General features: G+C 45.4%; 1 protein-coding gene across 3 annotated transcripts; it reads left to right on the top strand.

Moving 5' to 3' along the window:
• The first annotated feature begins 19,472 nt into the window (after window positions 1-19,472).
• TPT1 (tumor protein, translationally-controlled 1) lies at window positions 19,473-23,509 on the top strand. Of its 3 annotated transcripts, XR_002124857.1 has the most exons (7): window positions 19,477-19,639; window positions 19,921-19,994; window positions 20,537-20,727; window positions 21,147-21,252; window positions 22,021-22,137; window positions 22,976-23,147; window positions 23,234-23,509. XR_002124857.1 is itself a non-coding variant. In XM_019650351.1 (6 exons), the coding sequence occupies exons 1-6, from the start codon at window positions 19,612-19,614 to the stop codon at window positions 22,976-22,978; spliced, it is 519 nt and encodes a 172-aa protein (XP_019505896.1). In that variant the 5' UTR covers window positions 19,477-19,611; the 3' UTR covers window positions 22,979-23,182. The 3 variants fall into 3 exon arrangements, 2 of the variants coding, with proteins under 2 accessions (XP_019505897.1, XP_019505896.1); XM_019650351.1 differs by lacking the exon at window positions 23,234-23,509 and having other exon boundaries at window positions 22,976-23,182; XM_019650352.1 differs by lacking the exons at window positions 22,021-22,137; window positions 23,234-23,509 and having other exon boundaries at window positions 19,473-19,639; window positions 22,976-23,182.
• The last annotated feature ends 1,302 nt before the right edge of the window (window positions 23,510-24,811 follow it).

Raw genomic sequence — 24,811 nt, 5'->3', positions numbered from 1 at the left:
GGCCTGGTTCTCTGTGGGTCCACCAGGGAAGTCCATGGTGATGGTTAATTTTGTGTGTCAGTAGGACTGAGCTCACGGATGCTCAGAGAGCTGCTAGAACAATATTTCTGTGTCAAACTGGGTTGTTACATGTTTATTCTTCTTCACGGCACCTCCAGGCCTTTTGCGGTTAGAAGCAATAGAAATTTAAGAACACATAGAAAAACTATTATTTCAAGTAACTGAAGAAAAACCATAGGTTGTCATGCCGCTGCTGTCACTGAGATGGTCACAGCCTTTTCCTGTCCTCTTTAACATCCTTTAAAACAGCCCACACAGGTAACGTTTGCGTTTCAGACAATAATGAAGCATTTTTTTTTGTTGTTCTCCTTTTTGGACAAATAAAGCAACCATATCCCACCTTCGTCTCCAACTTCGACCCCAGGCCTCGGCACAAGTTCCCAGGAAGTGGGTCTGGGGTGCCAGAGTCAGTATATCACCAACATACTTGCGCCACACTCTACATCGCCTCCCCCAGCTGACAGCCGACCGGGGGCTGTTTGTGCTAGGGCAGCCCAGGCTCTGGTCTTCGGGTGGGCTTCCCGCCGCTCTGAGGGACTGCCAAGGAGCTTTGTGTTTATCTGAACACTCACCACTCTGGACGCCCTTCATTCCTTCATCCCAGGAAGATCCAAGCTCCCGTCTGGCGTCATGTTCCGTCAGCCCGAGGAGCTCCCATTAGCATTTCTTCTGGTGTAGGTCTGCAGGTCTCGTAGTGCACGTCTTCGTTTTCCTTTTTCCGAAAATGTCTTTATTTCACCTTCATTCTAGGACGTTTCTCTGGATACCGAGTTCTGGGTTGACAGGGGTTTTGGGTTTTGGTTTGTTTCCTTTCAGCACCTTAAAGATGTTGTTCCATTGCCTTCTGGCCTTTATTGTTCCTAACGAGAACTCAGAGAGCTTTTGGGTTATTGTCCTCCTGTATGTAAAGTGACATTTGCTTTGACTGCTTTCACAATTTTTCTTTATTTTTGGTTTTTCTCAGTTTGTCTATGATGTGCCTAGGCATGGTTTACTTTTACTTATTCCACTGTTTTGCTGATCTTCTGGTATCTATAAATATTTTCCATCAAATCTGGAGAAATTTCAGCCATCGTTTATTCAAATATTTTTTTGTCCCATTTTCTCTCTTCTCCTTCTGGGATTCCTATTACTCATATGTCCACCATATGTGCTCAGAATCTTCCTGCTGTGGTTAAATCTCAGTGCCTTGATGTAGAGTTTATAGCTATTGCCTATGGAGGGCCAGTCTGCTAGAAGTCACCTGGCTGCTACCAGAAGTGAACCCTGTTCGGGATGCTGGGAGGAGGCCATTTGATAACCCACCACTCACTCCCCGTCACTACCTTCTGGCCTCCCAGGAAGTTCATCCAGTCAGTGTGAAAACAGAACTTCTCTATCTGAAAAGTCCCAGTCCTAGCAGTGGCCATGCAGAGAAGGATTCTTTCTGTTCTCATTGAAATATGATGTAATAAATTAATGAAAGTTTGTAAAGTAGCCCAGTCCTGAATCCACCCATTCTAAAGTCAGAAGAATTAAGATTCCAGAGGAGGTCAGCCGAGTGGCTCAGTTGGTTAAGAGCGCAAGCTCTGAGCAACAGGGTCGCTGGTTCGATTCCCACATGGGCCAGTGAGCTGCACCCAAACTGAGCTGCCGCTGCTGGCAGGATGGCTCAGCTGGCGACAGCACGTGCTCCTAACAACAAGGTTGCCAGTTCGACTCCCGCATGGGATGGTGGGCTATGCCCACCTGCAACTAAGATTGAACACGGCACCTTGAGCTGAGTGGCTGCAAGATACTGATGGGCGGCCAGATGGCGCCTGGACTTGGAGCTGAGCTAGCTGCGCCCTCACAACTAAGATTGAAGGACAACAACTTGGCTGTTCCCCTTCCCCAGTTCCCCAACACTGTTCCCCTTCTCCAATTCCCCAATAAAATAAAATAAAATAAAGATTCCAGAGGAATAAAAATCAAATTGAAAGGTCTGGGTTAGGCCCAATTCCTCTGACAGTCAACTGTGTGACCTTGGACAAGTTACCTGTCTTGTCTAACCAGGAACACACAAGGAAACTGTCACACTCACACATCCCACCTGCCTCAGAGATTGGTTATGAAGATCAAGTGAGGTAACACAAGGGGATACATTACAGAATGACATTAGTGACTCCCTGTAGCTCGAAGACCGATTCCAGTCCCTGGAGCCTGGCATGTAGTCAGGGCTTCTGTGAATGTACGACTGAAATGAACGAAATCTAACCACATTCTTCCCGTAGTGTCTAGGGAGCCCTGTGAGAGAAATGACCACCCCACCATATCCCAAAGGAGGAGGGTCTGCGTCTGTCTTTTAGAAACCCGAAGCTGAATCGCTTATTTGTAACATCCGAAGTGAAGTACATCCTCACTGACTAGATACGCTTCTCAGGACGCCCCCACCCCAGCAGCTCCCCAGGAAGCCTTTACGGGGAAGCATGAACCAATGACCGGAAGCCAGAGGGCCTCACTTAACAAGCAGGGACTCAGCGTAAACTATGACAGGTGTTTGCACAAAGGGAAAGTGGGCTTTAGATTCAACAGGAACCTGAGAACCAGGCAGGCACCCAGTGTCCCCTTGGGAGCTGAGCACAGCTAGGAGCTGCAGGGAGAGGAGGTGGGGCCGAGGGACACCTGCGGAGGGGCAGGGCTGGGCTGCGGGGAAGGTCAGCCTCAAGTATAGGTAAAAGCATGGACACGGGAAAACCAGAGGCATGGTCCGGAAGGAGACGCGCTGGAAGCCACCGTTCAACCTGTCCCGGCGCAGCGCCTCGTGTGCGAAACGAGTTAAACAACACCCACCTCTTAGAGCTCTACAAAAAAAGAAGTGTTCCAAGAGTCAGCCCCTGTTCCCTCCCCAAGAGTCCTCTCTGCCTCCACATTTTTCCCCGGGGAAGGGAATAGTGGCTGCCTGTGTTCAGTCAGTCTTGGGGCGGGAGCTGGACGGTCAGGCTGGACCGGCCCAGAGCGGCCCTCCCTGCTTTCTCCAGATGCATTGCTCCTCCAGCTGTTTCTGGCTTTTGTTCTTCCCACCGATCTTCTGACCTCCGTCCTTTGAACACATCAGACTCACCGGCGGGGCTTCTGATGCTCCGGCGGGGCTTCTGATGCTTCTTTCCCTGCCCGGACCTTGGCGTGGTGGCCCTTTCTCATTGTCCAGGCCTCTGCTCAGATGTCACCTCCCTGAAAAGGCCTTTCTGGACACCCCCACCCCAGCCTCGGTTCTCTTGTTCCCAGTCACCTTCTATCACATCACTGCTTTCTATTTTTCTCAAAGCTCCATCTGAAATTATCTCGGGTACTCATGTGACTGCTACAGTCCATCTGTGTCAGTTCTCAGCAGAACGCGGGCTGCGTGAGAGCAGGGCTTCCAGGCTCACTGCCGTGTCCCCAGCACCTGGAACCCTTTGGAGTTTTAATAAATCTTTGATGAATGAATAAGTGAACGGAATACGATGATTACGTGAGATGATGAGCTTCAGCACCTGGAGATGGTCAGGCATTCTAAACAATGGCATTTGTCATTATTACTGTTACTGTCATCCTTCGTTTGTTGCAAGTCTGATCTGTTGGATAAGGCAGTCATAATGACCTCACAATGGAAAAGCAGGAAGCATTGATTTTTTTTAAGAAAGTCACCCTTCTCTTCTCTGGAGGACAAGGGCAAGACATGAAGAGATTTACCACAAAACTTCCAGAGGCAGCACTGGGAGCTTGTGAGAGCACAAGCCCATCATGGCTTTGTGCTGACCAGCTGTGTGACCTTGGGTAAGTCTCTCAACTTCTCTGAACCTGTATTCCCATCTGAGAAATAAAGGGAATTCACTAGATGCTGCATAAGATCCCTTCTCACTGAAAATGTCCATCTCCTCATACTGTTCTCGTCCGCTTCCTGGAATAAACGCGAATAAACTAGGCAGGCAGAGGCAGCCCGGAGGTTCCAGAACTAAATACTGTGGTCAGTTCCCAAATAATTGGGCCGCACGGACTCCACCTCCCTCGGGATGGGAGGCCCAGGTGAGGTCTCAGAAACACCCCCCCACCCCACCTTTGATTCACAGCAGAGACTGACTACCTTGCTTTAACACTAAGGATTAGCAGTTCTACACCTGCCTCTCCTTTCATCCTTAAAATAACATTATGAGGTGGGCATTATAGCTTCATCTTCATTATCTCCATTTTACAAGGTGGGGGGCGTGGTGCCAAGATAGGTCACAGCTAAAAAGCAACTGGATTGGGACTGGAGGCCAGGTTTGTCTCCTCCTCACCCCTCTGTTCCCCCATTTGGATGGGAATTCCCTCCTAGGGGTCCCAAGCCTCTTGATCATCGAAATCAGTGGGAATATCTTCAAGAGGGTCCAGGGCCCGCCCAGGTCCTCCTGAATCCGAATCTTTAGGGGTGCCGCCCAGATACCTGTAGTTTTCGAAAGCTCTCCCGGTCCCAGTGATACTCAGCCAGACTCGGAAACCACTACAATATACTGGGCTATGAAGCCACTTAGCAACTGGAAAAGCGTCCCGGGAATGTTGCCAATACCTTACCGTTGTCATTTTGAACATCTTTCTCTCTCCATGTGTCCCTCCCCGCGGGGCTGCGCCTGCGCCCGAGGCAGGCGTGTCTCCGCAGCGCCCTCTGCTGGACACGCAGTAAATCCTTAACTGCAACCAACTCCCTCCGAGGGGGGCGCCAAACAGCGCTCCCCAACCCCTTAACAATGTCGAAAAATGTAATACAACACCCCACGGTGATGTGGATGTGACTACTACTGATACCCGCTGAGAAAATGCATAGTGATACTGTTAATGAACAAATGAACCAAAAATTTGCTTTTCATTAGAACGGTACTAGCCACACACTTGGGAGAAATACACTTACTTAGGTTATTTAGTAGTTTGGGGCACGGCTGGGTAAAGAGTTGCTTTCCTAGGAGTTGCCCAGACTTTATTTATTCGTCTACTCTGTTTTTTTTTCCCCCCAACACGTAGTTATAGAATGCCTAGTAAATACAAAGCACTCTTACAGCGCAGAGCAAGACGAAAAGTCTCCCCTGGTGGAGTTTCCAGTCTAGTGATGGAGACAGGTATGAAATACATGAACAGACAGGTAAGTGTGAACTTACACACGGTAGTGAATGCTATGAAGGAAAAGAAAAAGGTGTTGTGAGCCCTAGTTTAGGAAGGATGGTCAAGGAAACACTCTCTCTGGAGCTGACTTGCAGCTAAGAGTGGACATTTGAGATGGAATGGGCCGTGCAAAGCAGGGAGGGGCCTCCAGTGGCTTGCGGAGTTCTCCTTTGAGGCTCCCAGGAAGCCAGAGGGGCTGGGCATCCTGCTAAGGGGGCTGGGAACTGAGCTGGGGCTAAAGAAGGCAGGCTAACAAGCCCCGCCTTTGTGACAGGCCCTGCTCCACCTGCGGGGCAGGCATGGTCCCATTCCACCTCCACCAGCCTGCAGAAGTCAACAACAGTCTCAGCTTTTGAATTTTATATATGACACAATGGAGGCACAGAGCGATTACGTACTTTGCCCAAAGTTCTGTAGATGGTCAAGTATCTAGTAAAACTAGGATTTAGACCCAGGCAGTCCAGCTTCGGCACACAACCTCAATACTTATCAATTAGAGCAGTCCCCCCTTATCTTGCGAGGATACGTTCCAAGACCCCTAGTGGTGCCTGAAACCGCGGGTAATACTGAACCTTGTATGTACTGTGTTTTTCCCTATGCGTGCACACCTATGATGTTTATTTGATAAATTAGGCACAGTAAGAGATTGACAACAATGACTAATGATAAAATAGAACAAGTATAACTATATACTGTAATAAAAGTTATGTGAATGTGTTTTCTCTCTCAAAATATCGTGTTGTACTGCACTCACCCTTCTTTTTCTTGTGATGGAGATAACACAGTACACACATGATGAAATGAAGCGGGGCAGAATTTTTAAACTTAATATTTTTGGACCATGGTTGACTGTGGGGACCTGAAACCATAGAAAGCGAAACTATGGATAAGGGGGAAGGACTGTACTGCCTTCTAGGCATCGATAAGGAGCTCGAGTTTTATTCTAAGTGCAATGAGACATCATTGTAAGCATTTTTTGTTGTTGTCGTTGTTGTTTTTTAAAGATTTTATTAGGGAATTGGGGGAGGGGAACAGCGCTGGGAAACCGGGGACAGGGAACAGACAAGTTGCTGTCCTTTTGTTCTTTAGTCTAGTTGTGCAGGTCATCGCTTCACTGGCCCAAGTTGGTATTGTGATCATTGCGCTCTTCCCGGGTGAGGCAGATCGGTCACTGGCATCTGGATGGCCGCTCACAGTGGCTCTTGGCAGCTCACAACAGCTGCTGGCCGCTCATGCTGGCTGCCAGCCACTCATGGCAGCCCAGCTCCAGGTCGAGCTGTTGTTCACCATCTTAGCTGTAGAGGGCGCAGTGTCACTGGCCCTCATGTGGGACCCGAACCGGGGCCCTGCTGCTCAGTGCTGGCGTCCCAAGCCAGCTCTTAACCAACGCGCCACTCAGTAGGCCCCATTGTAGGCTTTTAAGCAGGGGTTCTGAGTGATCTCTCATATTTTAACAAGATTGTGCTAACTGGGTAACAGGTTATAGGGAGGCAAGAGCAGGAGGAGGACGGATGGAAAGCAAGTACAGCTGTCCACGCAGGGGATGAAGGGGCTTAGACGGGGCAGCAGTGGAGATGAGGGAGAAACGGAAGGATTTAATACAGAAGTGACAGGACTGGTGACAGATTAGATTTGGGATGAGGGAGAGGAGGCTGGGAAAGATGGCACCCAAGCTCAGGAAACTGGACTATGGACCATTGACTGAGATGGAGGTGGGAGCAAATTTAGAAGAGTGAGTAGAGTTTAATTTTGCCCATGTTAACTTTGAGATGCCAATGATACATCGAAGTGAAAAATCAAGTAGGCTACTGGAAAACTCATAGCTATCTCAAACTCAGTGTGTGTAAAAGTGAACTCTTCAATCACCTCCTTCTAAAATGCAGAGGAGACGTCTAGGCTGTAAATGGAAATGTGTTGTTTTTAGCATAATAGGTGCTACTTAGAAATGTGTGTTGCTACCTAAGGAGAGAAGAGTCCAAGGTCCAAACCCTCAGAAACTCCTACTTTTGGAAATTGGATCTGGGAAGAAAAAGCAGGGAGGGAGAAAGGGAGGGAGAAAGGGAGGGAGAGAGAGAATGAATCACGCAGGAGAGCCTGAGGAGAGCCAGGAAGGAAGGAAGAAATGAGAGACAGAAGCAGGATAGGGCTGCACTTATATTAGCCTCTGAAAAATGAAGAGATACCTCCTTCCTGTTTTCTTACACATGGGGAGGAACTGGCCCAGACTCAGATTTAGTGTCAAAATCTCGGCTAGCGAGCAGGGAGCCCAGACGCTTGTCTAAGTCCACTCATCACTCTCCAGTAGAAAGTAGTGGGTGCACCCTGAAATAGAAAGCATCTTAACGCTTTGCCTGTAACGCCTCAGTCTCCTGTGGGGCTCACAGGGTTACATGGAGGCGTGGACAGGGTGTCACAAACCTTTGGGAGGGGATTCCACTCTGAGGGCAGGAGGGGCTAACCATTATTCGTCCTATTCTTGTTGTCATTTCCTGTGGTGGTTTTCCTTTTTTATCTTTCCCCGCCATTGCCCCAGATTTCAATCACTTCTCTTTCCACTTTATTATCTCCCCCAGAAAGCATTATGATTTTAGCAACCATCTGGTCCCCGTAATCCCATGATAACAATTTCATTGTTAGTGCATATGCTGGTTACAATGTTCTCTTTCACATACCTTTTGGGTGCTGGAGAATGGCTGCCATAAACGTTTACGAGGTTTTGTCTCCATGGTAGGGAGAAAAACAGGTCTTCACCAAAATGTCCAACATGCACACAAGGAGGTAAGCTTCTGGGCAGAGCAGTCTCTGGCTTCTAGCCTGACAGCCCAGAAATAGAAGCATCATTGGGGAAGGTTTACCATTGAAAAATAAACAGTCAGGGCCGGCTGAGTGGCTCAGTTGGTTAAGAGCTTGCTCAAGAGTTTGAGCTCTGAGCAACAGTGGTTTGAAGCAGCCACTGAGCTGCCAACCAGTGGCAGGATGGCTCAGCTTAAAAAAAAAAAAAAACCCCGGTCATTTTCTTAATTATAAAAGCATATTTTACTTTAGGATTGTGCTTCTCAAATTGAAAGAGCAACCCAGTCACCCGGGGATCTTGTTAAATGCAGCTCTGGTTTGGGAGGTCTGGGGTGGGGATGGAGATGCTATATTTTTAACAAGCTCCCAGGTGATGCTGAGATTGCTGGCAAATGGACCATATTTTGAGTGCCAAGGATTTAGCAAACAAACAAACAAAGAATAACTAGGATGACACAAACCAACTGTGAATTTGTCTCCTAAAATGGCACTTCTGCTGCCCACTCATACCTCTGTCCTAAAACAGCTTGGGACCCCTGGGTCCCTGCCCTTCTCCCCTTGCCTCCCCACCCCCAAAAGCACCCAGAAATCTAGAAAGGGAACGGATCCAGGTGAGGTCCCTGGGAGGGGGTGCGGGGCGGGGGATGGGGCGAGTCTGTTTGGAAGATGGGTGTGGGGTGGGAGAGGGTGGGCTGGAAGGAGCCTGGTCCTGCCTGCCTGGACAACTGATGCTTTGCCTCCTTCCTCAGCAGGTGAGTCAGATGCAAGGATCCTCAGGTTCAAGAGGGAAAGAGCCAGAGTTGGTAAAAAGCTGTCCAAACAGGTGAGATGGACCACACTCAGGGGTTCACTTCTCCACCTTCCCCTCCAAGGCCCGAGGTGGGAGAACTGCATTTGAAGGGATGTGCCCCCCTGTAACTGTCCTTTCTACCTGGCAGGATAAAAAGCCTCATCTTGATTCAGGAGTGAGAGACTGCAATCCTTTGTACCTGGAACTTTCTACCCCAGGGCTTGTCTACCCTCTCATATCTCCTCGCCGCCACCCCCCTTCAAACAAAAACAAAAAACCATACACTCACGTCAAGTGGAAGCATTAAACAGAAAAACATGACGTCCATTTCCAGAACTTCTGTATCATCCCAAACAGAAACTCTGCTGTCTACCATTTCTTTGTAAAATGTAGTAATTGGAACCCTTTTTATACAAAGACACTTTCCTGCATCTGTTATTCCCTCCACTTGCTTGATGGAGATGGGGCACAAGGGGCAGCTTTTGGGGGGCTCAAACCTCTTCCATTTCTTGACCTGGGAAGTGATGACAAGGGTGTTTGCAGGATGGTGAGACTGTTGTAAGCATGGGGAGGAGGACGGGGACATGGGGAGCCAAGCAAAAGAGGAAATTTCCTGCTACCACAAAACAAGCACACATAATATATTCATTGGGTTGTCGGAAAACTCATGACATATTTTTTCTGTGTTTTTCATTGTAAAAATGCGTCATGACTTTTCCGACAACCCAATGGAAATAAAATCCGAAGGGAGAGCGTCTGCCTGGCTATGTAGGTGGATTCAGACATGGGTCTACTTAAAGACAGATGTGTGAAATAACTCCTCGTAGGCCCTTTGGAGCAAAAAGGAGACTTCTGGGGTGCTGGTGATGATCTGTGTATAGATCTGGGCGCCCACGGCACGGGAGCATTCAGTTTGTGAAAAGTTATTAGGCCGAACACTTACAATATGTGTGCTTTTCAGTATGTGCATTCTACTTTCATAAAAACTTTTCTACAAAAGAACAAGTCCCTTCTACTCTTCCGATTCTACTTCTGGAAAATACGCAACCCTTATTTAGGTTGTTAGAGTGAAAAAGAATGCACACCGATGTGTAGGGCTGACATGGTAGTCCTTTCCACTCATTAATTATCCACAAAATGAAATTAGACCTGACTCGTCAGCGTCCTTGTTCTTGACGGGTGGACGGAAACTGTAGTGACTTCTCCATGTCCAGGGCATTGGGTCTGGCAATGACCTGGCAACACCCACAGTTTGGTCCAGGGCGTAGGACCCAAGAATAGCGATGGCCGCTGGCTGCTGAGTCTGCTTCCAAAGAATGGAGCTAAGATGGGAGTTGAATGGATTCAAGATGGCACCTTCTGACAAAAAAAATGAAGAAGAAGAGGGGAAAGTGAAGAGAATCTAAGTAAAATGGAATCTTCTATTTAGATAAAATAATGATCTCTGAGCTCTAGGCTCCAATATTCCTCCAAAGCATCAATCACCCTATTTTTTTTCCTTTATGTCATGGAAATGAAAACTAACACTTAAATGGAATTTCCTCTAAAACTTTCTGTTCTTATTAACTTTGAGATTAGGCCTACACTGAAGAAGGCTATAAGAAATAAGCCACATGAAACTCATTACTAAATTTACTGTAGGGGTATTTATTGATGAGAGCTGATAGGAGAAATGCCTGTATGTCTCATTAATGGACACTAAAAAAATTCCTAGAAAAAATGATTTTTTTTTTACACAAAAATGGTGAATGTTATAATTAGTAATATTCCCACCACCCTGGCCCTCACCCAGGCTTTTTTTTGGTTACTAAAAGCTTCTGACCAAATCTGGAGCCCCCCTCTAAGGACTGTGCAGGGCTCGATGACACCATTTGATACCATCCTTACCCCTTGCTTCATCTTATTGTCTTACTCTCATTCGTGGTGTGCACCAACTGCCTCACCACATTTTGAAGAGGCTGTGTGCTACATAGAACTCTGTACCTGCTACCAGAGTTTTTCAAGCAAGGCAAAGTATAAGGAAAAGAAATCGATATACTCTCCAAATTACGTTATCTCTCATTCCCACGCCACTGTGTTCTTCACTTGAAAGAGTGGAGAGTAGAAGATAAGCTATCTTCCTCCTGTCAGCAAGCATCCACCCACCCGTTCTTCACAACTCTCGAATAAGTACTCGCTGTCATTTTTAACAAAATAATTTGTGGGTAAGTTTTTCAGATCAAAACCACGCTAATGCACGCGCGCACACACACACCCTATGCTTATTAAGTGAGCAGAAAACCCATTTCCTCCCAGCCACACAACTTAGAAATAGCTCTCCCTTAGCTCTTCTTCGGCATATATGCTTCCTATTTCTTTGGTGCATTGTCCTTGTAAATTGTCTATGTATAATATAAATTCATCCCCATACTTTAATTGTAGTATTATCTTAGGTATCTATGAGAACATTTTAGAAATTAAATGTGACATTACATGTGAAAACATTATTGTGATAAATTACAATCCAAACATTAAATTAGCACGAAGTTCCCTTGTCCGTGCCTCCCCGTTAGCCACTGTTATCAGTTTGATGCATAGCCCTCTAGAGTTGTCTGTGCTTTTGCAAATATATACGTGTCTATAGCAATATACTGGTTTTATTATGTGTCTGTGTGTTAAATGAGTGGTTTGCTGTACACATTATGCTGTTCTATAACTTGCTTTTTCCACTGAACAATATGTCTTAAGGATCTTTTCCTGCCTCAGGGAAGAGCTCTTTTCTATGTTCACTTATGCAGACAGCCTCTGCTAGCCACCAGCTGCTGGTCTTCCATCTTTGTCAAATCAATGGCACAACCAAAACCCCAACTTGCTGGTCACACGGGAATTCAGTTATTCTGTATACAAACGCAGGGTCAGAGAGGTTAAGTGACTTGCCTAAAGTTACACAGCTACAAACTTGCCAAGCCAGAATTTGAACCTAGCTCTTCTTTGCAACTAGTGTACTTATCAGTGTGGATGGGAAAGCTGTCTTTACATGTCTATGTTACGTCTATGTTTTCCTGAAGGCATCATGTCACCCAGGAAAATGCATATATTGATCTTAGAGCCCATAACGGGTCCTGGAGCCAGGCTCTCCACCTTCTAGCTGTGTGACCTTGGGAAGTCATTCAGTCTCTCTGTGCCTCACTTTCTCACACACAAAATGAAGGCAATAAGTGGTCTGTCTCCCAAACATGGCTGTTATGAAGTCAAAAGTAGTAATATACACAAAAGCCCTTTGAAAATTGGAAAGTACTATAAAGATGATGAATATTGGAATGTGAAATATATATATATATCTGTAAAATAATATATAATCTGTCTGTCTCTGGTTCCTGACACGTAGCTCCTACAATCCTTGTAAACAGGGGTGCTAGGAAAATCTCTCGTTCTAATATTTAGTCTTTGACCTGGTACCTGACCTGACACAGGGCTCCTAAGTCCCGTGGAATTTCCTGGGTGGTAGGAGTGTCTCTTGTGCTACTGAAGCAGCACTTGGTGGGCTCCTGGATCTTCAGGACGCGGCTGCTCACCAGGAAGCCCCAGCCACGATCAGAAGCTTGGACCTTTCTGCACCACCCCTCTCCGCTGGGAAGGGGAGAGGGGCTGGAGATTGAGTTTATCATCATGCCTACATGACGAAGCCTCCAGAAAAGTCCCGAAAGTTCCCGGTTTGGATAGCTTCCGGATTGGCGAACACATCTCGGTGCTGGGAGGGAGGAATCCCAACTCCACAGGGACAGAAGCTTTTGTTTGGGGGGGATGGGGGAGGCGGAGGTTAGGGGGGCGTGTCCAGACCTCACCCTATGGATCTCCTCTCGTCATCTGGCTGTTCATTTGTGTTCCTGACAAATCCTTTATAATTCATCCGCAATAGTAAGTAAACTCTTTTCCTGGGTTCTGTGAGCCGTGCTAGCAAATGGCTGATGAGGAAGGGGTCATGGGAACCTCCAATTTGTAGCCAAGTCATACAGGAGGTATAGGTGACCCGGGGACCTACTACTTCCGATTGGCATGTGAGCGAGGGGCAGTCTTGTGAGACTGAGTCACCCTTTGCCTGTGGGGTCTGGGCAATTAGTGTCAGAAATGAACTGAATTCTAGGACATGCAGCTGGTGTTGGAGAATTATCAGTGTGGGGAAAACCCCACACATCTGGTGTCGGAAGTATTGTGCATGAAGGTAAAAGAAAACAGTGTTTTTCCCTAGGCACCTTCACAGAACTACGAAGAGCAAGACCACTTGCAAGTGTGTTTCCTTAGCAACATATAACTATTTGTTCAAAATGAATTCTCTTTATACAGGTATAGTTTATGAAAATGGTATCAACCTCTATCCCTACAGTAAAGGATAGAAAACTGGGTAAGACAAAAATTGGGCCAATAAAAAATTATATGTTCATATAAATTCCTATAGATTTATATTGTATATATGATATATAGGAATATGATATGTATTTTAATAATTATATTTTAAAATTATATTTATATATATATATCAGGTGACAAATTTTAAATATATTTTATTTTTATTATATTTACCTCATATATATTCCTATATACATTTCTATAACTTTAGTTCTTGGACTTTTGAACAAATTTTTACATATATGGTATTTCAAATAGAATTAAAACTTTGCTCTAACCGCCATTATAAATTACTATGCACTAGTGTGTCCTATGAGATCTGAAAAAAAATTTCTTTTCCATAGGTAACATTGCAGTAAGTCCTGCTAAGGCAGCCTTGAAAAATAACTGTTGTCATAACAACAGCTTGTTTTCTTCCCTGTTTGTCTCAACCGTGTGATAAATTTCAAAGATGAATTAGACCGATTAAATACTGCCTCCAAAATATCCTGTAATTGATTTTCTCTTTTTTATTCATTGCTGCCCATATCCTAGATACAAGTGTTAATGTTCACTCATTCTAAAAAGCTCAAGACTGGTGTCAGACTTCAAAGCATCTAGCCATATTCAAGCATGTATTTATTCGTTTATTCAAACAAAAGGACCCAATCGGGAGCCAGAAGTCCATAAACTTGGACCCCTCCCCTCTGCTCTCCACTAGCTGTCCAAAAATGAGAAAAAAATAAGGACAACGTAATGAACTTTTCACAGAATTAAATGTATTCAATTTAGATGATTAGCCATTTCGTTTGTGAAATGGCCATGGTAGACTATAGTTGTGGTTGTATTTTTAATGGGTTTTACTGGCAAAATTATATTGAGTTCCAAATTTCTTAGGAAATGTTATTGGTGCATAAAATCCCTAAGTCTGGGAAGCACTGTACTATAGTATTTTAATTATAAAAATTAGACATGTTAAAGATTGAAAGAGTCCCAGTGGTTATAAAATTCAAAATAAAAAACTTTCTAACTCCTTTCTCCACATTAGCCCCAATTACAATTCCCATAGTAATCACTATTAATAATTTATTATGAAACTTCTGAATTATACACCCAATGATAATTCTGTGAGGCAACAGAGAAAACCTAAGGCTAACGTCAGCCACTATTAATTTCCTTCTGACTCAATTCTGCGCTTTCTCTCCACACTCCACAGAACACGGAAGTGCTAAGATAGCTGAGCTTGACACTGCTTGTTCCTCCAACTCCTTACCAATTTTCCATTCATAGGAAATACAAAGAATATATTTTGTAGCCACTCTCAGAACCAAAGGCTGTGTGATTAGGCTCTGGTAATCAAAGAATTGATATGTGCATATGGTGGGTCACGCCCCTCCAATATCTGTCTAACCCTTTCTCACTGGGATGTGGAGATGGGTGATGTGGTTACCTGAGTGTATGCTGGTGGTGAGGGTACACGGACCTTAGGATGGAGACAGAGGAGAAAGTACTTCAATTTTATCTAACATTTTTTCATTCACTAAAAAAAACCACAGGGCCCACTGAGTGGCACATTGGTTAAGAGCTGGCTTGGGATGCCAGAAGGCCCCGGTTTGGATCCCACATATGAGGGCCAGTGTCACTGCCCTCTACAGCTAAGATGCTGAACAACAGCTCAACCTGGAGCTGGGCTGCTGTGAGTCGCCCCTGTAGCAGTGGGTTGCCATGGGCTACCGTGTGTAGCCAGCAGCCAGCGTGAGCGGCCAGCAGCCGCAGTGAGCGGCCGTCCAGAAGCCGGCGACTGATCTGCCTCACCCGGGAAGAGCGCAATGATGGTGCCAACTTGGGCCAGTGAAGCAACGTCCTCCACAACTAGACTGAAGAACAAAACAACAGCAACTTGTCTGTTCCCCTTCCCCCAAATTCCCCAGTGCTGTTCCAATTCCCCAGTAAAAATCTTTAAAAAAAAACACAAACAAATATGAAAAATATTAGCAGTTATTCATTGTAGTCTGTGGATACTTGAATAATTTTTAAATTTTGTGTGTCTGTATTTTCCAATTTTGGGGACTTATAATTTCAAAACACATTATAGCACATTCATCAGATGGAATATTTATAATAATTTTAATAGCATTTTAGATTGTTGACATTGGAAAATAAATTTAAAAAAATCCTTGAACAGTTTTCCGATAGACCTAAGTAAGATAAAGAACTGGGACGCTGGGGTTACCCACCCAGCTGGCTAATTATTAGCCTAATAATGTTTTACTAGGTATTTTTTAAAACCTAGTCTAAAAATGATTAAAAGTAGTTCCAACCAAGACATCTTTGAATTGGCTTATTCATAGATCTCTTCTCTTAGAGCAAGCTTGAAACAAAAAGTGACCTAGCTTAAAAGTCATCTGATGGGGAAGTTGCTTTAACATCACTAGGCACTGCCCTTTTTTTAAATAGATAAACATTGATTGAGAGAGAATATTTACATGTCAACACTAGTTATCTGTGCTTTTTTCTACGTTTACAAATGCTCTATAATGTGTATTATTATTTTTATAATCAGAAAAAGTTCTATTTTTCAAAGTTAGAAATACTCAAATATCTAAAAACATCTTAGAGTTGAACATTTTACATTGACAAAAGACACTAATGGAAGTTATATATTGTGTTGCTTGGTTTTCCTTATAAAAAAGGGGACTCAGCTAGGCCTGGGTGTGGCTGGGAGTTGGCCAGATACTCCCCACTAGGCCTTGCTATTCTCCTGCTAAGCATAAATCATCTCACAGAGGAACATCAGACACGGCCACTTTGTGACAAAAACATGAACCTTGTCTAAAGGGCGAAAGAGTCAAAAATAAGAATTTGCCAAATCTTGGGGCATAGATATTTTTTAAATTCTCCACTGAAATTGAGCAGTTAATACTGCCAAAAAATATATTAGAAAATTTGCCTAAATCAATGGGTTTCAAACCTAGAACCACATGAAATGCTTTTTCCACTGGAATCCAGTACCAATGCACATATAAAACTATAAATCACGAAATGATACCTTCACTACACTGATTCTATTTTATTTCCTATTCTATTTCATTTTTAATAAAGTTGGCCATTATTCACTAAATTGTTTCTCAACTCTCAGTTTGAAAAGCACTGCGATTATAGGTCTTAGATATATGCTAAACCCAAGTAATTAATTGTGATGGCATTAGATTTACTCTAGTTAAGAGAAATGAAGAGAACTTCATTTCACCCATTCATTTAAAACAATTATCCTGTTCTAGTCGCTGGGGTACAGCAGTGAATCAAACGAAGCCCTCCACCTCACAGAGCTTACATTATAGAGCTCTGCTGTCCAACAAAGTTATTAGCCATGGGTATTTAAATTTAAATGAACATTAAATAAATGTGAACATAGTCACACTCAGCCACAGTTCAAGGGCTCAATAGCCACATGTGGCTAGTGGCTACTGCATCAGACAGAGCAGGTACAGAACATTTCCACATCACACAAAATTCTTTAGGATGGCTCTGCTCTAAAGGAAAGTGTTGTCTTGCAACTTGACTAAAGTAATGATCTGTTAGCAGAGTGTGAAGTCTAGGGAAAAAGAGCAATGAGAATTCATTAACGTATCTCAAAATGAAGGGGTTCAGGCCACACACAAATAGTCCAGCTTGGCGGGTTCGTTCCTATTCACCTTCAGTCACAATCATACAATCATATGCTGCATTCCAACCCCCTTGCCTAATTCCTTATCAATCAAACCCCATTTCCTGGAACGTGGCTGCTTTCCATACTACATCTAACCAGCTAGGAATTTCTTACCCTAAATTACTGGTATTCTGCTTTGCAAATCAGTCTCTTATGGGCTTGAAGCTGACCCCCAGTGAGCAAAGCGAAGACCTCTAAGCTGAGTACCAGACCCATGCACTGTGGACACAGCAGGGGCTTCTAGCTGCTTACATTCCTCCTTAATAACAAAATCCTGATTTTATTTGGGGTGGCAATGGGCCAGTGTCAATGAGCTAGAAGACTGCCGTTTGCGGCCTTCCTCGCAACTAGATGCATCCTTGTTGTTCAGTGGGGTTTCTTGGAAGCTCCTAAGAAGGGAAACACACAGATAAAATGCACCCCTTTGGTCCTTCCCCTCTTCTCGCTGCCTGCAAGATGGATGTGATGGCCAGAATTCCAGAATCTGTTGTAGACCATATGGATGGTGGAGAAGAAAGGAAGACCCTGGGTCTCTGATGCCCCAGAAGCCACCATGGCTCTATAGCTTCGGTCTGGACTACGTACCCTTGAGTTTCTTTTATAAGAGAGAATAAACTCTCATGTGGTTAGGCCACAGTGGTCAATCTCTAACTGACAAAAGGGTGGCTCCTCCTGAAGTTCTTTTCTCACATGAGGACTTGTGTGAAGAGACTAGAAGACATATTCTTTGAAATCTCCTTATTTGCAAGAGATACCAGGTCATAGTCAGCTGTAAAATTTAGGACAATCTTAGATTTTGTTAGAAATCACTGCTTTGTAAGGAATGTTATAAAAAATTCTATCGATGCCTAAGTAAAAGCTAATCAGCTTAGATAAAAGCCAAATCCTTACGATTTTGTCAGTGGCTTGCAATTAGTGACTAACTTTTCCCTATTTGAATTACTGGTGTTCTAAGTAGGTATTTTCAAGGCACTGCACAGATTTTCTAGGCCATAAGATGGAGTTTACAAAATATTCTGAAATTCACATCAGATTTTCCTAAAATTTTATGTTTTAGGATGTCTAGTCACTGATTGCCATGAGCTATTAAATATGAACCTGAGGTAGAAATCGCATAACGACCAAGCTGAAGTCTTTAAGTAATCCACTATTAGTGTTGTGATTAAACAGAATGTCTTTAGAAGAACATACATCAACCAAATCCCCCCAAATACTTTCAAATAACATAGATAATGGAATAGTTTCAGGAATACTTTGAAAAGCAATACAACTTGGGAAGAATTACATTCAAATTGAACCAATCTTTTTGATAACCTATTGAGGATGCCAGGCATTTTTTCGTTAATTTCTAAACTCTTTTAACTCACAAAAATTCCACTTAATCTTAGGCTTAAGGAGGCTGGCTGACTTTCCCAAGGTCACAGGACTAGTAACAGATAAAGTCAAGATTTCAACCTTGGTTGCTTTGACTGTAACTTCAGTACTCTTTTGTTCCTGTAACTATTTTCATAAAACTTGAAAAAAATATTTTTAATTGGACATAAAACTGGCGAGGAGTTGAGCACAAAATATATTCGGAATGGAACAAGCTCTCAGGTTTCATACTGCTATGCATCACTGCCTTAAACCAAAGATGTGACTAAATGGGAAATTTGGCTTTTTTTAGTATTCAGTAATTGGGTCTAAAGTCGAAATAAAACTTGGGCAGGTGGGAAGGCTCCATATATTTAAGTTTAACCCTCTAGCACCTGGGGTATCATTTCGACTTCACATTAATGTGACAACATACCCCTCCTTCCCCCCTAAAAAACAAAGGACATAATTAAAGACCAAGTGCAAATCAGAGAGTTCTTTAGCTGTCTGTTTTAGGAATCCACAATTTTTCAAATACGGGACCAAACCGCGACGGGAAAGCTGTGCGAACTCCCGTGACACCTTCCTTCCTCCTCAAGCCCCTTCCCACAGGCCTCGCGCCCCTCACGAGTATTCCTAGGGGGCGAGCGGGTCGACCTGGATCCCCCTACCCTGACTCAGTGGGCCCCACAAAGGGTCCGAAACCTCCAGCTGCGGCAGGCCCTCGGCCAAGGGCTGAAACGTTCTCCGAGGCCCTCGGAGATCCCAGAGGCTGGTCAACAGCCCCGTCCCCTGCCCGCCTCCCCTTGGAAAGCCTCGGGGTGTCCCAGCGCCGCAAGGGCCCGACACTCCGTAAACACGAAGTCGCCCTACAACAGGGCATTGCAAGTAATCCGGGAAACGGACACTTTCGCTCCCAGAAAGGGGCGGGAGCTGGCGTGGGGCGGAAGCTTGAAGTGATTTCATCTAAGCCCCGCCCAGGCCCGGCACCTCCCGGGGCTGCCCCAGCCCGGCTTCCCCAGCTCGCCCTCCGCCAGGGCCGGGAGCCCCCGCCCCATCCCTCCCCACGCGCGCCCCCTCTCTCCCCGACTCCTTCCCCCGCGCGCCCCGCGGAACGCAGCGCTCGGTCCCGGGGCCCAGTCCCCGGATGCTCACCTCCCCCGCGCCCCGCCCGCGCCGTGGCCCCGCCCCCACGCAGTTCTGCGTGCCACGTCACCGCTTCCGGCGCTTCCGGAGGCGCAGCGGGCGATGACGTAGGGGGACTTGCCCTCTATATGAGGTTGGGGAGCGGCTGAGTCGGCCTTTTCCGCCCGCTCCCCCCTCCCCCCGAGCGCCGCTCCGGCTGCCTCGCGCTCGCTCCGAGCTCCTGCTAAGCCAGCGCCGCTGTCGTCGCCTGCCAGCCGCCATCATGATCATCTACCGGGACCTCATCAGCCGTGAGTGGAGACTGCTCTCCCCTCCACGGCTCTCCCTCCACTGCCGCTCGCAGGGGACGGGGTGGGGGCGGGGGAGACGGACACCGCCGCTGTCGCGGGCCTAGGGGACGCCGGCGGCCTTTCCGGGAGTGAGGCGGGGTTGGTGCCCGGGGCGCGCGCCAGGGTCTCGAGCGCTCGGGGAGGGGCGGGGGCCGCGTGCGGCCGGCCTGCCGGCGCGGGAAATGGCGCCGGCTCCGCGCCTGCGGGCGCGCCGTGACGGGCGGGTCTGTGTCTCCGAGCAGATGATGAGATGTTCTCCGACATCTACAAGATCCGGGAGATCGCGGACGGGCTGTGCCTGGAGGTGGAGGGGAAGGTGAGTCGGGCCGCGGCGTGCGGGAGACAAGGCTGGGCAGGCTCGGGTTTCCGCCGCTCCCCCCCGCGTGGTTGTGCAATCCTCTCCGCTGCCTCCTGGCGGAGGAGACGCTCTTTCCGGGCTCGGGTTTTTCTAGAAAAGTGGAGGCGGAGCTGAGTCTGGAAATAGGTCCGCCGCCTAGGCGCCTGTCCTCCCGGGCTGTCCGCGACAGGTGGTCTGCGGTTTGGGGTCCCCCCTCCCCCCAAGCCCTTCGACATTTGCCGTATCCTCCTTGGTATTCCACGCGGGAACCCACAGATAACTTCCACTTGGTTGTAAATGACCCCATTTAGTTCCGGTCAGCCAAAAGTTCTTAAGGTGTTTCAGGAAATTGAGGGGTCATACATTTTTTTCCCCCCTGGAATGTTCCCGTGGTTTTCAACAACCAGGTAGTTTGTTGGGAGGATGATGGATGCATGAACTGCTGGTACAGACTTTTGGGGATGCGTTAAAGCTGAGGTTAAGAACGTTGTTTGCAACTGAAGCACTATTTTTTAACGCAGATGGTCAGTAGGACAGAGGGTAACATTGATGACTCGCTCATTGGTGGAAATGCTTCCGCTGAAGGTCCCGACGGCGAAGGTACCGAAAGCACGGTAGTCACTGGTGTTGATATTGTCATGAACCATCATTTGCAGGAAACCAGCTTCACAAAAGAAGCCTACAAGAAGTACATCAAGGATTACATGAAATCGTAAGTGACACTGGCACACCCAGCTGATGTCTGGAGTCCTATAAGATTTAGGGATTTGCAGACTTTGAGGTTTTTAGCAGCAGCCATACTCATGGGAAGCCTCACCTTTTTTTATTGATGAGCTCATAGGGCTGCTTGCTTTTCTTTCTATAAATAAACTAATGTGAGCATACTAGAGCAAGCAGTCAGGTTTTAGGTTTTTAGAATAGTATTTTGGCAGTGAGTTAACATGAAATTCAAAATGGTGGACAGTCCGGACACATCCATCCTGTGAACTAGTGATTTCGTGATTTGCTCAGTGACAGCTACTTGCCATTTTTAGTGAGTCAGTGAGTTTTTGTTCTTTTGGTATTGACTTAATGAAAAAACATTTTGCTCAGAACATGATGCATTAACTTATTAATAAAATATCGTTTTAGAATCAAAGGGAAACTTGAAGAACAGAGACCAGAAAGAGTAAAACCTTTTATGACAGGGGCTGCAGAACAAATCAAGCATATTCTTGCTAACTTCAAAAACTACCAGGTAAATAACTTAAAAATTTTGGACCAAAAGATTGTACAATTTGAACTGTAAGGGCATAAAATTAGTTGCTTAATGAGTCTTTGTAATTAAATTGTGGTTATTTTCCTGGGCGTCTGGGCAGTTTGAATACTTCATAGATTCACCGCCAGTGGTACAGGCCATAGAAGGTAGCTGCCTCTGTGTGTGTGCTTGTCCTGTCTTGTGACCCCAGAATCTCTCCCTACCTGGATGACATTGTTTCCCTCATAAATTGCTTGTTAACCTCTTAAGTGGTGTCTCGTTGCCACTGGAGCTCTTTCTGATAGATTCGAGCTTGTCCTATTGGAGAACTTTAGTGACTTTCCTTATCTCTAAGACTTAAAGAAAAAACAGGTCACAATCTGGCTCATTTTTCTGGCTTTCACACATCCTCTGGCCATGAGATACTTACTTTCCCCATATGATCAGTGCTCTCATTGGCAGGCGGCCTTATGGTGCTGTGCTTGACTGTGTAAACAGGCTTGTAGGGTTTGGAATTGTATATGTGGGGCTGAGGGGAAGTTTCTAGAAAGCCTAAAGTGTTTGTATGTTTCTCTCTTATTTTGGTCGTTACTAGTGCTTTGGTCAGATAGATGTTTTATCAGTGGGCATTTTTTCTCCTAGGCATCAGCTTCTGCAGAAATTCTCTTGATTGAATTGTGGTGTTCTGGACCCTTTGACTTCAGTTTGTTTTGATATGACGCATCTGCATATAATGGTCTAATTCTGAGTATTTGTTTGCTTCCTAAGTTCTTTATTGGTGAAAACATGAATCCAGATGGCATGGTTGCTCTGCTGGACTACCGTGAGGACGGTGTGACCCCATATATGATTTTCTTTAAGGATGGTTTAGAAATGGAAAAATGTGTAAGTATAAGGAAGTGGGTCGGAATACTCAGTAATGTGGAAACGGAGACATCGTAGGCGCGGTGTTTCTTCCTGCCATTGGGGTCGGAGAATGGGGCAGCGGTCCTTTTACAATGGGGGGGCAAGGTCTTATTTCTCTTTGGGGTCTAAAGAGGGTGTTTCATGTGTAAAAGTTTGATGGGATAGAAAAACTTAGAATATTCATTACCCACTGAAACGTACTGTGTCAAAACCTTTTTCACTTCGGTTTACTGATAATTGGCAATTGATCATTGAAAGCCTTGATACTAGCTTTTAGTAAACACTGTTTAGAGCTGGCTGCTAAACTGATGCAAATTGCTTTAGTAAAATTAAATGACTGCTATGCAGGGAACTGCTGGAAGCAGTACAGAACTGAAGGCATTCATTACCCTAGCTTTCAGAGGCTTTCATGTAAGTGAGGAACAAGGTAAACTTAAGACTACACTAAACAAACAACAAACAAGATTAGCAGCAGCGATGCACAGCAATGGCTGGCCAAGAGAATTAGCCAGAGACTATCTGAGGGTTTTGTTGTTAGAACAAATTGTATGTGAGTGGGACTTGCCTCAAAATGAGACTTCTGGAAAATCTGCCACCTCTGATTTGGTAAGAACGGTTCTGCATCCACTGATAGACCTTGAACAATTGGATGTTGTTCTTTTGGTTTGCACTAGGATGCAAAAGAAAAAAATCCCTGCGCTTTCTGCCTGTCTTTGTGGCGGCCCAGATTGAAGAGGGGAATACATCTGCAGCCCAGAGACGTTGAGTGCTTTCTCATCGGGAAAAGGCGTTAATGCAGTCTCCCTTGTTTTTACAGTAACACAGTTGGCCGTTGGGATCCATCACCTGTCATCATCATAACTGGCTGCTGCTTTTCATCCACACACCAGTACTAGGACAGATGGGACTGATGTCACCTTGAGCTCTTCGTTTATCTTGACCTTGATTTATTTGGAGCGGAGGCAGTGTTTTTAAGAAAAACATGTCATGTAGGTTGTCTAAAAATAAAATGCATTTAAACTCATTTGAGAGAATGCCTCTTAGTTTAATACATATTTAAATCCATCCTGTGTAGTGTTCCTGGAGAAGCTAGAGCCTGGTATACCACTACTATAAAGCGTAAGACTGTCTTCAGATAACTTCTACAACGAAAACTACTTCTGAGACTGGAATATAAAAACAAGGATCAAAAGGCTTAATTCGGATTTGAAGTGAAGGGAAAGACAGACTATGCTCACAGCCAACATTTGAAGTGGATTCCTTAGACATTTCATCACCTACAAACGGAAGTAGTTCACCCTGGACGAGATTACCAAAAGAATAAAAAGAGACTAATACAATTGGAAGCAAAGTATTGTCTGAGCTTCTTTATCAGATATCGTTAGAACCAAGTTCTAGAGAAATCTAGACATCTCCCGGAATTGTGATAAGCTTTTGTCAAACTCCCTGGAACGGGGTTGGCAAACAGGCTCGTCCTGCCACCTTATTTGTATGACTTTGAGGTGGTGTTTACATTTTTAAATGGTGAAAATCAAAATAACTTACGAAGCATGAAATCTAATTTGTGTTCCTCTGTATTGGGACACTGCCATATTCGTTTATGGGTTGATTGGCTCTGGCACTGTAAGAGCTGAGATGAGTGACAGACCTGGAGGGCCTGTAAATCTTAAAATATGTGGGCCTTCACAGGAAAGGTTTGCTTGCCCCTGCTTTTAAAGATGAGATTATAGATGCAATGCGGGGTGGCTGATGGGCAGATGAAAAAGCAACTACTGTTACTGTATTTGAAAAGGCGGGGGGTGATATGAAGATGAAAACGCATCTTTGACAGACCTCCAGCAGTTACCGTCTGCTGCTGAGGTCCCAGTGCAGATGCAAGAAAAAAGGGTCCTCGCGCTTTCTGTCTGTCTCATTGTGGCGGCCAAGATTGAAGGAGGGAGTACAGTGAAAAAGCATGGGCTTTTCCATACTACCTTTTGAACAGTTGAAGAGCCTGTTTTACTCCAAAGAATCTAAAATACGAGTTTGCAAGAGAATTTGGGGAAGTGTCCCTCCACCCATGTCTTCTGGTTAAAATGGAAGGCAAGCCAGTGGTTCTTTGACCTGGTCCTGTGATGTGAATCCAGGGTGAACAGTGATTAGGCAGTTGGTTTTGCCCCTGTGACTTCAAAGTCCATCGTGTGCTTCAGAATTCCAGACATGCTAACCAGGGTGCTGGTGCCCCCTGGTGACTGGAAGCAAACCCAAATATTAGAAACCAGTCAAACTGCTTTATAAGGCATTCTGATTACTGACAATGCAGCGAAAGCGCCAGTTGCTAATCAAGGATCAACGAGGCCACTCACCTGACCTTGGAAACATCCTAGTGAGAGGATTTCTAGTGGTCAAAGCTGAAAAGATAACCTGATGCAGTGAGCTAGCCATGGGGCAGCGGAGAACAGGAATAAAGTGATGAGTTCGAGTAGCTGCCCAAGAATACTGCTTTTGTCTAGTCACTCCCAGTCAGGTTAAGACGTAAGTGGTGTGTTTTCTGTATACAGAAGGCTTATCAATAAGTTCTATGTCACTGATGCTAAGTGTGACACAGACATGTTGCTTGCTAGTGGCCTTTGAGGCCTCGGCAGTTACATGTATGAAGATGCAGTGTCTGGAA

The sequence above is a fragment of the Hipposideros armiger genome, unplaced genomic scaffold (genome assembly GCF_001890085.2).
Source record: "Hipposideros armiger isolate ML-2016 unplaced genomic scaffold, ASM189008v1 scaffold_139, whole genome shotgun sequence".
Classification (NCBI taxonomy): Eukaryota; Metazoa; Chordata; class Mammalia; order Chiroptera; family Hipposideridae; genus Hipposideros; species Hipposideros armiger.
Note: the sequence above shows the minus strand (reverse complement) of the source record. Positions and strands in the feature narration are given on the sequence as shown.